Source organism: Symphodus melops (genome assembly GCF_947650265.1).
Source record: "Symphodus melops genome assembly, chromosome: 1".
Lineage (NCBI taxonomy): Eukaryota > Metazoa > Chordata > Actinopteri > Labriformes > Labridae > Symphodus > Symphodus melops.
The window spans coordinates 14,534,469-14,548,486 of NC_136691.1; the positions used below are offsets into that span (position 1 = coordinate 14,534,469).

The 14,018-nt window shown below is 39.8% G+C and overlaps 1 protein-coding gene across 2 annotated transcripts in view; it reads left to right on the plus strand.

Annotated features, from left to right (window-relative positions):
* LOC306839172 (MAM domain-containing glycosylphosphatidylinositol anchor protein 2) overlaps positions 1–9,259 on the plus strand; it is a 174,983-nt gene extending 165,724 nt beyond the window's left edge. For both annotated transcript variants that reach the window (XM_079367710.1, XM_079367711.1), the window contains exons 16-18: positions 5,597–5,727; positions 6,336–6,432; positions 8,057–9,259. In XM_079367710.1, coding sequence (XP_079223836.1) covers positions 5,597–5,727; positions 6,336–6,432; positions 8,057–8,145 — 317 coding nt within the window. In that variant the 3' untranslated portion in view covers positions 8,146–9,259. The remainder of the gene's footprint in view (positions 1–5,596; positions 5,728–6,335; positions 6,433–8,056) is intronic.
* The last annotated feature ends 4,759 nt before the right edge of the window (positions 9,260–14,018 follow it).

Here is a 14,018-nt window from a genome sequence, read left to right on the forward strand (position 1 = left end):
TCATGGTCTGCTCACAGCAAAGTTTTCTCTACAAGATATATCCAAACTGAACGTATCAACAGAAATTCGTACTATCAGTTTAACAGCGATGTTGGTTAGATAACTGTCATGTTAGCTAAGAAGTAGTCGAATCTTAACCTTAGCTGTGTGACTAGTTTTCTTTTCCTTGAAATATTGGGCATTATACAGTATCTCCAGAGAGTCACTATCTATTCTCCAGGAAGAGGACCGCTCTGATTAGCTCTCAGTGAGCCACATGGAAATGAGAGGGGACGAAGGAAAACAAAGGACAAGTCAAGATGGCAAGAGTAGAAGTCGTTTCTCATGTAACGCCAGTGCCATCTCTTTATCTTCTAACATTTTTTTAGGTTGAGGTTCTTACGAATACATTCATCAGAAAAAATATAAACAAGGATAAAAACCCAGGTGTGTATATACCCTTAAGGTATTGCCTCAAACTACTTGAGAGTAGGCACTATTAATTTGGTTTAAACAGTGCAAACCCAGTGGGTTTTAATCTCAGCTTGTTCTTTGTTGTCACTGCAGTGTGTACTAGCCTTCAGGTCTTTGCACCATTGTGCGTAACTGTCATTCTTTAGACTGGTTATTTCTTGAAGAAGCCCCCAGATGTAGCAAACATAGCCGCGTTGTGTTGTGGACCTTGACCCTTGACATTTGAGCCCTGAAAAAGACCAGTGACTCTACTCCACTGGCCATGATACAAATGTCTGGCTTTTTCTGAGTCTGTTAGATCAAAATTGAAGCCTCTTCCATGTCATCTGTTCAAATGCTGAGTCTGGACAGAGGTATAAGCAAATCTACCTTAAAGCATAGTTTGTGTGGTATTTCAGTTTGACACGCACACCGACGGGCACACACTGCTGTCTGCTGGTTTCTTTTTATATGTCACCACTGTCAGAAATATACAGATCAAACCCTTCACACAGAGGCTCTAATACTCCTATTTTAAATTGCTCTCATAAACATTGAATATGTATTACTAATCGAGCAGCTCTGGAAAATTACCTTTTGTTTTATTTAAAGTTCATCTTTATCTTTATCTGGACTGTGTTAATGTGTTTAGATTGGGTTTGATTGACCATGATGAAACATAATATTCGTTATTTCTGGTTGGTTGATTGCAGTTCATGACTTCAGTCCCTCCCAACTGAGGCCCAGTCACATCCTGACCAGAAAGAAAAGCACAGAAACATGTGTCATGTGTAATGACACTGTTCACATTTGGGAAGATGATTTAATTAAAGAGACGGGGACAGATGTCCTCAATAACTAATACATCTTCACATTTATTTTATTGAGGTCAAAAAGACAAATGAAATTATTTTTCAAATGCTCTAACATTAAATGATAATCGAAATGAAGAGCAATGATATTGAATGAGCGCTGAAGGGGACAGAGAGTTGTGTTTTTGTCCTCATTAAACTTGTACTTGGTGTTAAATAAACTGTGAAATCAGTGCATGCTGGCAGCTGTACTCTTCTTTCTTTTGATGAGACGTTTACGGAGAACATTTGGCTGCATTTACCTCAGTATTCTACTGAGACATGGTAGTATCAGCGCCATCTCCTCCCTCCACCTGCTCCGCTCTGAGCTTCTGCTGGACCTGCTGCTCCGACTCCAACACGCTCAACATCCTCTCTCTCTCTCTTTGTGCCTCTCGTTGAGCATGCTGCTTTGATCTTTTTTTATAAGTTGTTGTTTTTGTCTTTTTTGTCAAAGAACTTTTTTTATTGCTCTTTGAAGTTTGTTAAATTGCTATTTGCTTTACTCAAACAGAGAGGTTTCATTGAGTAAAATGACATTTTTCTTGGTTGGAAGTAAACTGCTGAATAAATAAATGCTCTGGAATATTGTGACCTAATAAGTTTTATATTTTAAGCAGCATCACGTTTGTTTTTCCACAAGTTTGACCATTAGCCTCCAACCAGTGAGCTCCTGGCTATTCATTTAAATCCACAAATGCTACTGTGAATAATTTCGTGAGCTTATCATGACTCAGTAAGAACCCTGTTTCAACAAATACGAGTTTAAAAGTGTGATCTCACGGTGGCGCCGATAGCGCAGCGGCAGCGCGCGCACCATGTTGCGAGGCTTTGCTCCTCGCGCGGGCGGCCCGGGTTCGCGTCTGGCCTGTGGCCACTTTCCCGCATGTCTCTCCCCACTCTCTCCCTGTTTCCGACTCTATCCACTGTCCTATCAATACAGGCAAAAAGGCCAAAAATAAACCTTTAAAAAAAAAAAAAAAAAAAAATGTGATCTCATGAGGAAATTTTTCCAAAATCTGCAAATGAAACCCAAAAGTTACCCATGCTAAGATACTGCTGCAGAAAGTGCTGTACTGTAAAATTAACACTGATTTGACAGCAGGATGCCATATGTTTTGAAATGAAGCCAGGTTACACCTCAGCTGTCTTAAGTAGAGAGGCCAAGTAAAAGTATACAGTTGCAGGGGGGAGGGGCGAGCAAACATCTGGAGAGGTGGAGAGAATGTAAGGATAGAGGTGTTGGAGGGCAGCTCAGTGGGGAGATGAGAGCTCCTCCGGCTCCCTGCCGAGGTTGAGTAGGCCGTGACATTTCCAATTTGCTCAAATTGATCGCCAACCAGAACCTCTCTTCCTCTGCCCTCCCCGTCTGTGGTGGAGCCCATGCCCAGACTGTGGCGTGTTATGATGAATGGGCTAAATGTCAAGGACTTGAAACCCAGCTCAGATCTTCCATAGCTACGCCTCATTTAGTATTCTGTCGCTTAGGGCTGAAAGGGAAAGTCACCACTATGCTCAGGAATCTTGGTTTGGGATATTTGCTTGTCAGAATTACTCGTTCCCGTGTTGTGTGTTTTTGTTGCAGAGAACGTTGCTGTTTTTAAATAGTTTTCCTTGGTTAGAGCTTTGAGTCACACAGCCATCAGACAAGGCACATCTCTGTGTTGATACGCTGCGAGTTTAATGCTCTTTGGGGCCGTGCTGTTTAGGTGAGTCACAGTCAAGTTGTGTCACGTCAGAGCTAAAGGCCGGAATCAGTCGATAAGGAGTTTTCGCCCACACACTGAGGAGAACAGTGGCACAGGCTCAAAGAAACTCCTCCGTACTTCGCTCGCGGGGGGATACCTGAGACAAGGTCACACTTAATTGCTGAAGCGCACATCAAAGTTTGCCTTTGGAGCCCATGTCGCATTTGTTTATGGGATTAAGTCTCCGGCAAAGCACACCAAGCGAGTCTGTTTAAAGCCTGACCTTCTGAGAAGCAATGGAGTCGTCCTTTCATTAGCGAGGAGGGTGGTAGTGCACCTCATCCCAACCCTCCCTCCTCCTCCTCTCTCTCTTTCTCTCTCTCTCTCTCTCATGGTCGCTTCATAGTTGAGATTTTCTACAAGCTGTTTTCCACTTTCCACCACTGCTCACTTACTTTTTTTTGGATCTTTTTAAAATTCACAAGTGTCTGCCACAGGTATTTAAAGTAAAAAAAGGAACACCAAAGAATATACAGCGTCTCCTTTGCACAGGATGTGATGACTCCAACATAACCACCTACATCGCAATGAGTTCAAAGAATATGTAAGCCAGCCAGCTCAGCAAGAATCCTCCTACATCCGAAACACTTCAACAAGAGATGAAACCGCGGGTCATGTTGTGTGAAGATGCTCATCGATCACTGGAGATTGTGCTGTCGGTGGGAGAAAGTGTACACAGTGCTGATGAGAGAGTATGAATGTGGACATACAGTATGTCTTTCCCTCATTTCACATGTTGTTTTGAAGGGTTGTACAGTAATGAGGCACCTCGCTATTGCAAAGATGCATCAAAAGCAAAAACTGCAGACATGCACGCTACTGGGTTTGTTTTTTTTTTGCTTGCTGGTCGTGTTTATGAGAAGGTACAGCTCTCCATTTTTGTGAAATCCACTTCACTTCAGAGCAGTGGTCCTGCTGGGCTTAGCTATGGTGTCAATGCTAACCTGATTTGGATGTTGCTCCTTCTTACTCTCTCTCTTTCTTTCCCTCCCTCCTCTCTTTCTTTAAAAAAAAAACACAATTGGTGTTTGGAGAGGAGGGTAGCATAGTTGCACTCAGTGTCATCATCTGACAGTTTTATATCAAAGCCCAGGGCCAGACAGGAGGGTCCTCTGAGGGGAGTCTTCAATTCCAACATGCTATATAGTCAATTCTGTCTCAATAAGAGCCACTATTTCAGTAATATTTGGAAGGTTGTATATGAATTCACTTTGAATGGATCCTGTCATGTTGCATTTTTAAATATAGAGTTAGTTTCAAGTGACACCCAGCAGCTTCTCCTGTCCAGATAAGATAAAAGAGGAAGTCTGCACGAGCAGAAATGATACATTTGCAGAAACGGTTCTCTATTTACGCCTAACAAAAATTCACATCACCCATTAGTGATAATTAATTAGAATGAATATAAGCTACAGAATAATTCATCTTTGCTTGCAGATAGCCAGATTAATAAATGTGACAGTTCACATGACCTGAGTTTAACCTTTGCCTCTGCCCTGCGATGCCAACGCGGGGAAATGTACCAATTTGAAATGCAGGCGACAGACATGAAGATTGAGCTTTTAATGTCTTTTTTATTTTTTTTTTAACTGGAATCACAATAAGGTTCTTCAAATAAAGTGTACAATCAAATTAAACATGGGCCGGGATCATGGCAGTTCTAACTGGTTTTAATCTACCATTTTAGGAAAATAAAATTGATAGCTAACACTTATATTAGTACATTTTTAGTATGTTTGTAAAAGTTCTGAACTATCTAATTACTTTGAAACAAAATTTATTTTGTAAACCTAGACCTATATTTTTTCATTTTGGAATATTCTTTCAGAATTCTGAACCAAGTTTTCTTATGATCTTTACAATTTTACTAAAATGCCACATATTGCTTAACTGGGCAGATCATTAGTTCCTAGCATGGGGTGTGGGGCCAACTAATGGGTGTGTCCTCAGACGTAGCAGAGGGATCAATGCTCTTTATGCTCTGAGGTTGTCAAAGGAGATTTGTGCATATTAATAAAATCATGTGAAAATATTACTAGGAAATGTATACAAAGGTATTTTGGTAAGAACACGTGTAAGATTATTCTGATGATATTTTTATCACTAAAAAGTGCCCAGTTTTTTCTGTATGGTTCTAGGGGGGGCGAGCAGGCTTCAAGGGAAAAAGGTTATGGATCAACATGAAAAAAATATGCAAATACTCATGATGTCTGTCCCAAGAGATTGTGAATTTAACTGGAATCAAGCTGGTGATATTTTTTTGTCAGAATTTTTGTTCTGTGGGTTTTTAGAAATGTCAACACTTGTGACTACTGTCATAAGTAATTATGTACTCTACAACAAGAGTTTAGAAGATCAGGAGATCTTAAAATTGTTTTCACCACAGTTGAAATATACAAGAATTATAATAATAATAATACATTTTAAGTGCTTTCCAAAGCTCAAAAAAACCCCACTCTAGCCCCTGAGAGAACAGTGCTGCAGGACCATTCTAAATGTATCGGACTCAGGTCTATGCGTGTGCCCACTGACCCATATGTGTAACTGTCTCTCTTCCTCACGCAGGAACACTAAACGCCTTGCTGAAGCAGAAGGGCCAGACGGCCTCTGAGGGTCCCGTGTGGTCGCTAAGTGGTAACCAAGGTGACCGCTGGAAGCAGGCCAAAGTAAGCGTCCATCCAACTGCATCGTTCCAGGTGAGACTTAAAACACGTAATCAATCCAGTACACAGTGTTATACCCTTCATGTTTTCCTCTGACTATGTGTGTGTGTGTGTGTGTGTGTGTGTGTGTAGGTAGGTAGGTGTTTGTGTGTGTATTGAAGTCTTATTTTCCCCACGGGCTGCATATTGATGTAGCACTTCAAAAACCTTTATATTAAGCAGAGAAGTGGACGGGATCCATACTCATTGTTTGCAGTTGAGAAAGCAATATCACTCTTGCTTTGCCATCAGGAAGCCTAATCTTTGAGAGGAGCGAATATAGAACTGCAATATTCTCCATCATGTTTATGGCTGCAGTTGTGGAAAGTAATTATAGTTTCAGACGCACTTCTGTCTCTGTTTTTTGCTACTGTTTCAGTTTTAACGGCTTTGACTCCACATGCTTTCTTAGTTTTAGATTTTGTGACACTAGAAACTGAAAGAAACACTCACCACCTGCTGTTATTTTTATAAGGAGCCATTTAGGAAAATTACACTGTGTTCTTGCACAGATTTTATCTCACAGCAATGCTAATGTCCTTGTTTTTGTGCTTGATCAAGGCTGAACATGTACCAAGAGAAAGTACTTTTTCTCCCTGTAGGTGGTAATTGAAGGTATCAGGGGACCAGGCATCGAGGGAGACATCGCCATCGATGATGTTACACTGGAGGAAGGGGAGTGTCGAGACCCACCGCCCAGTGAGTAGCGCCCGGTTCTGTTTCCCCTTTTCTCTGAACTTTAGCTTCAGTTCGTCTGCATTCCGAACAAGATAATCCTTTCTACTGGAACACTGCTGAAATGGTCGCGGTATAGCTTTATTTTTCGTACCGTTTTGTTAAGAAAAGCACAAGCACAACCCGGTCCAGTGTTTTAGAGTAACTAAAATACTGGACCAGGTTGGAATTTATAAGAGAGGGACCTAATCTTAGTCTCTTCCCTGCATTCAAGTAACATGTGAGGAAGTGTGTGTGTGTGTGTGTGTGTGTGTGGGGCACAGTTGGTTTCCACGGCAACAGCGTTGTAATCACATGAATGATAGCCTGAGTGCAGCAGCGTAATTGCTCTGCAGGAACAAACAGAAGGTAAAAACAGAAAGCAGGATGCAGAAAATCGGCTGAAATTGACAAGGTGACATTTGTAGACAACAAATAGCACTGCTTTGTATTCATTTCTGCTATTAATGGATGAAGAAACATTATTTATAGAGGCTTCTCAAATCTGGCACCCATTTAAACAAACATAATAGATTCACTCTCATGTTTTCACTGAAATGAAAGTCTTTTTCTGCATCTTAACTTTTTATTTGTTTTAAGTGACACAAAAAAAATTATAAAAAATAATTGAAGTGGTTGCCTAGATCAGGATTAGGATTAGAGAAAAATATCTCATATCTCACAAGTTGAATCATGAATGACTTGATTTGATTTTAGGTCACTTATTAACAGTTTGAATTATTGATATTTTTGCAATAACATGTATTTGCTTTCTTGGAGAGAATTTGTGTTATAAAGCTGGCCTAACTTCAATGTCTTTGGGTAAAATGGTAAACTGCAGAGAGGTGGAAATTAGCTTTTCTTAGTTTAAAGACTCAAAGCTTTGGAAACACAGCATTTATTAGGGCAAAGGTGGAAAAAAGCATTGGCTGTAAAGGTCACTTTCAACCCCTTTATGTTTATTTTGTTTGAGCATTAATTAACAAAATGTAAAAACAATGTGGTGCTCAGAGGATGTATAAGGCTACCTTTGTTGTGCCGTGTCTTTTAGTCATGTCTTTTTGAAGTAACACTACTGGCAAAAGTCCAACATTTAAACTTGTTTAAAATCCCAAGTTGTCATTGATGAACTATTGAAAAGCTAGCTGTTTGCAACGTTATCAGGCTTTATGCTAAGCCATGCTAATAAGCTTCTGGCTTGCAGATACCCAAACTGGCCATTTAAATGGATCATACATACACATATTTGTTTTCCTTTTGTCATTTTTACTGACCATGTTTTTACTTGATTATACTCTTATACTCCTGGTATTGAGTACTATTGTCACTTTATCATGTTTGTCCTGTGCTGTCCATTGTGTTTAAAAAGAAAATGGCTTACCAAATCTACCTGCGGGTCCAAATAAAGTTACCTTACTGTATCTCAACATGAAAGTGGTATCAATTTTCTCAGCTCATCAATGAAACCCACAAGAAAAAGGCATATTCCTCCTACTTTTCAAGTTTTAGTTTGTATGCACTTTGCTGATGCTTTTTCCTTTCTGTCTCTTTTTTTGTATTGAGGCATGTTGTGTTGGCTCATTGCCTTTCTTTTCTTCTTCTGTTGTAGACCTCAGCTCCCGGGCTCTGTCCACATCCTCCCATATATGGCTGCTATGCGTCACCTTGGTGATGACCCTCCTGGAAGGTCAGAGGTGACCCTTCACTCCATTATCTCAGAGGCAAATATTCAGACCCACTGTCTGTGAACTTTACCCTCGGCATTCAATCACCAAAGATTCATGCATCATGAAAGCAGCAGGGGACCCCTGACGCCCCCCTGAGGGATCGATTTTGATGAAAGAGAAAAACAGATAAAAAAGACGGACAAAAAGTAATAAAGAAGCTGCGCTAATTTTTTAAAGCGACTTCTTTTACAGAAAACACTTCTTAGTGCAGGAATTGGGACGTCTTTTTGAGCACAATGCCAGGTGGGGGATGAATGCCTGGACTTTTGGGAAAGAGTTTGGGGGAGGACAGTTTGTAAAGCACAAGAACAATTTTATGAAGTTATGAAAATATTGGAAGGCAGCAGATTATATAGACACTGCTGGCTTTTAGCAGAGGAAATAACATTTCCTTGCTTGCAAATACATGGAATCAGACCTTTCTCTGTGCATCTTTTATCTTCATCTACTCGCACCAGATGCCAATCACCCACTCTTGTTTTTCACTCTGGCCCAGTCTCGTGTCACACCTTGACATTTCTTTATCTGCTCGGTGCTGAACTGTGGAGAAACAATGACTCTGGAAACATTTAGTTCTGTCTGCTTACTCCCCTGTAGCTGCCTATGTATCTTTTAACACTGTGCTCACGAGTCCAAGTGGCCAAACGACACTAGGGTGGCAGAAAACAAAAAAATGCAGAAGAATCAGCGGAGGTGTAGGAGACTGGACTTGAGGGCAGAATATCAAGTTTAGGAGCTGAAGAGAGAGAGAGAGAAGAGGAGGAAGAGAGGAGGATGAGGAGAGAAGGCAGAAGGTAGAGAACTGTCCGCCTGTGGAAAAGAAGCCACTTTACTTTCTGCCATGAAACAAAGTGCCTTCAGATTACAAACCGAATCGTGAGCCTGGGTGTTAATCAACATCGGACACGTCTCTGTCCATGTTTCCTCTGATGGGCTATTTTCTACACGTTTCTTTTGCCCCACAAGTGCTGATGGGAGGGCATGCGTGTTCAGAAGATTTGTGCTACACCACGATCTAATGCCTGATGGAACCGTAGTGTGTGTGTGTGTGTGTTTGATTGTGTGTATATGTGCAGTAGAGATTGTGTGTGTGTGTGTGTATGTGTGTGTGTGTGTGTGTGTGTGTGTGTGTGTGTGTGTGTGTGTGTGTGTGTGTGTGTGTGTGTGTGTGTGTGTGAATGTGCCTAAGCCTATGTGTGGGTCAGTGTGATGGTAGCGGACCGGGCAGATTTGGAAACCATTCTGATAAACACAGTGAAAGTGAGGCTCTGGATCTTTTTTTGGTTTTGTTTTTTTGCAGAAGGACAGTTGTGACAGTGGATGTTACATGAGGATGAAGACACTTTGTCGAATGACTCTCTCTTCCCATAATTCTCCTCCCCTGAGGTCAAGCATTTTTTTAACAAAAGAAAAAAGAACTGAATTAAACACTGCGTTGTACAGGGAGGAGAGGGTGAACTTTGGGACTGCAGGCTCTTCCTTCGGTCGATTCGCCTGCCCCCCAATCCTCCACCATTTATATGGAACAATAGGAGAATAAAAGATAATAATGACCATAATAATAGTCATGATATTTTACTACTCTAGCGAGAATGTTTCTCTGCTTTTACACAAACTGTGAAGATTGACTGTGGAAGATCTACCTGAGACCATAACCTTAACCAGCGGGGTTTTTAAAAAATGTATTGTAAAAAAGAGAAAATAAGAAAATTGAAAAATTCCGTTCATTGTTGGTTATGACAAATGTTTTAAGGACTTGTGTCTTGTTTCTTTTATTTCTGTTGAAGATGACTTAACTTACTTTTCTCTTCTTGTTGTCTCCCTTTGCATTGCTTAAGTATCAAAGCTGATGGAAGCATAAGAAGTAAACCAATTTGGTAACTGTATAACTTGTAAATGTTAAAGAAGCTCTATTCAAAGGTTTATGATAAATGTTTTATGTTGGAGTACAGGAAGCACAACATACAGTTCAAAGTCTCAACATATAAAGTCAGATTTATATTTCTCTGCACACACATGACCTGCTCACAGGCTTTCAACACTCTGAAGCAATCCATGTTTAACCGCAAATCTGTCTTTCTTTCTTTTTTACCTTTCATATATATTTATAGTGCAACCTGAGCACTTAAGAACCCAAAGGGGAACCCAACCAGTAGGTATGAGTGAGATCTTCATGAATGCAGACTGTATAGAGGTTCAGTTTGGTGTTTTGGTTTTTCAGCATATGTAGCCTCTTAAGTGGGAGCCTGGGTGGGTCATGTTCATGTGTGAGCGTAAAGCTGTGTACAATATGTGTGATAAGAAACATGTAAAGACGATAAATATGCTACGCAAAACAGAGCAGAATGATGAGCATTTCAGGGCGTCCTAGCGATATCATTACGGTCTGTAATATCTGCTGTCCATTTGTTTACTTTTTTCATTTCTGTGTCTTGACCTACATAAGGCCCAGATCACAATGAATGTAAATGGGTTTCTTGGGTGAGTTATTTACTTACAGTCTTAATAGATGTAATGTTTTACTAAAACATATGTTTGTTTTTTTCTGTGTGTGCTTAGATGATGATAATGAGAACTTTCAGAGGTTGTTTTAAACACATCAAAAACATGAAGTCCAACTGACTTTGACACATTTGAAAAAAAAGCTCTGATATAATATCCATTAGCTAGTCACTATATCCTCCTGTGGTATAGTGGATAATGAAAAGTGCCCTGTGCAGTCTACTGTCCACTGTTACTGATAAAGATCCTGATTCCATGAAACATTGAGCACCTGGTCAATTTATGACAACAATCCTCATGTTGCAGCATTACTGCTGGAAAAAAAAACATGACCCATTTTAAGGATTACAGCTCACCATGGTTGAGCTTAAAAATAATAGTTTACTTTAAATATGAATCGACCTTGAAGATTAGTTTAGCTTAGCAAAGACTGAAAACACCTAATTTTATATTTGCTATCATCACCAGTAAAGGCCTCTAGTTATACATAAGACAATGTTTTTTTGTTTTATTTCTACTAAACCTGAGGTATGAAAACAACACCTTCTGTTTGATGGTGTGTTGTCACTGTGAGCTTGCCAGACAGCTAGCTAAGACTGAAGTAAATCATTGCTCCCAGCCAAGACATGCTGGCCCTGAACCCCTCATAAAACCTCAATTTAATATTTGAACTCTTCTCATTCTGTACACATAAAACAAAGATTGAACATATTCATAATGTAACTTGAAAGGTACTGACAGGGGGATTTTGTTAGTGGTTGAAATAACAGTGCTAGCTGCTCTCCCTCTTTTTAGTCTACATGCTAAGTGAAGCTAACTGGCTGCAGGCCTATATGTACTGTACAGGAATGAGAATAGAGTCAATCTCTTCCCAAAATTAGTTAGGTTAAGTTCAGTCAAGACCACTTTTTTAAAATAAATACTTTGACACAATTATTTATATTTGGCAATATCGCTCTAAGGGATCTCCCTGCCCTTCCACGTGTTTACGTAGAAAGCATTAGGCAGGAACAGCACACATTCTTGTCCTTCCCGTGCATACATGGAAAACTATAAGACAGGAAGATAAGCAGCAAACCCCCCAGAGCAATCATCAATGAAAGTATGACATTGATTAATCCAGAATAGCATAAATGGAGGAGCAGGGGAGAGGGGACAGAGAAGCATAAGTGGGCTAGAGCAGTTGAAATAAGGGGACTTAAGAACTATTTGGCCAATAGGATGTTTTCAGCAGATCAGCTGGCCATCAACTGATGAGGCTTGCATGAGATCAGCTGACGTGACAGTGGCACAATAATAAAGCGTGACTCTGTGGCTTCCCTGAACTAACACGAGGCTCCATTTAATGTTAAATTTGGAATCCTGTCTCTGTAAAGGTCTTTGCTCGCTGACTCTGTTTGGGGCTTTTGGCCAGACGCATATTTTGGATCTCTAATCCAATAAGAAAGGATGATTTTGTCATTCTTTTCACTCCTTCAAAAAAGAAAACACTCAGTCCATTTGACCATGAAAACAAGACGAGCAAGGAGATTTCCACCTGTTGATAAAGGACTTGCAGAATTATCCCGATCGCTTCAAGGTAATAGGTTATGAACAGGGGTTAATAGTATGTTTGAGGCAGGGACACACACACACACACACACACATTAAAAACTGCAGGCATGATTGACACAAATATCAAATTGTAATTTTTCAGTGTGCAACAACTTTGGATCAATAAAAACAGACTCAGTATGCAAAGGCCTTGAACCTTTGAAAAACCACATGTAAGACCTTTTCTTGTTATGGTGTATTGGAAAATTCTGGGTACATTCCTGTATATCTGAAAAAATTGTCATCCCTATGAAGAAAACACTGTCATATCTTCCCTGAACTGTGGCTTAAATTGGACAGCAAGAAAAAAAAATCAGTTTGTTTCCACCCCATTACAGCTCTGACCATACTCTTGATTTCCATTTCTGTGCTGTCCACACACACGGGGTGTCAGCCTGTGCTCTTTGTGTGAACGGGGACGTGAGCCTGGTGTATGAGTAGCTTACACCCTCGGCTCTGCTCTATTTATTGATAAAAGTCCTCTAAGCTACTTCAAAGTACAATTGGAGGGGATTAACAGGTTGGGGATATGTAAACAGTGCTGTGTGACAGTTTTCTCTCTCCCAGTCTTCACTGACTTTGTTTTGATGATTACAGGCTTCTGTAGTTATGGAAAGTATTAAATTTGTATGAAATAAAAAAGAGGAAATGTGTTTGAGGTCTTTGTAGCTTGTGATTAGTTCTGGTGGTGGAGCTGAATGTGTCCATGTGTGCAAAGTGATTTGTTTTTTCACCCCTCTGCCTGGGCCTGAGACTTTTGTGTGTGATAATTTACCAACAAACACACACAGTTTCTTTGGTTGTCGTCACTGTTTGTGGCTTCTGTTTTTCCACACAATCCAGTTGGGGTCATGAACAAATTGTGCAATTTTGGTGATAGAGCAGAATATTTTTAAAGCGTTTACTAAAGTAGAAAAGATTTACATGTATTTTTTCTGTTCCTCTTGGTAAACACATCCTTACCAGTTGAGTACTAGAACACATTTATAAGATGCCTTCAGATTTGAAGGTTTGTCAATCGAATGGCATTTTAATAACTTCATTTGCCCATTATTAAGTACATTTTCAAATATAACCAGGAATTAGTGCAGATAGAGGACTGGAGTTAAACTAGCATCCAGCTTTTTAGTAAATTGTTTACAATCATTACTTTAACTCAAAGGCCTTATTCAGCCCCAACTAAAAATATGGCATTTTTCTACAATAACATTTCTAATACATCTTGCTTTTGATTGGGTTAAACCTTTGAAATATCCACAAGAAAAAAGCTTGGTTCAAAGCTGAAAGGAGAGTATGATAATGCACTGTTTTAAAATGAATGTGCCCCTGCTGTGTACAGGTAGGTTTCTGTATAACCATGCTATGAATCATCTTTTGCTTTACTTCAGTTTCCCCTTACTGACAGATGATCAGTTGTTATTGCCTTCGAGTCAGAAAGGTGTCGGTTTAACTCTGCAATCATTTTTGAAATCTGTATATTTAACACTGTTTGATTTCGTAATAGTTTTTTTAAGCCTACATACAGAACAGGTAAATGAGATGGAAGACATTTGAACACACATTTCAGTATGATGAAATAATACATCAAAACGAGTAAGTCTGTGCAGCGCAGGGCATGCAGATTATGTATTTTTTTTCTGTTGAGAATACAGTACACTTTTCACTACCATGCTTATCAAATGAAAAGAAAAGTATGCTACCTTACATTTTATGTTATGTAAGTTTTCGTTGAATAGAATAGAATGCCTT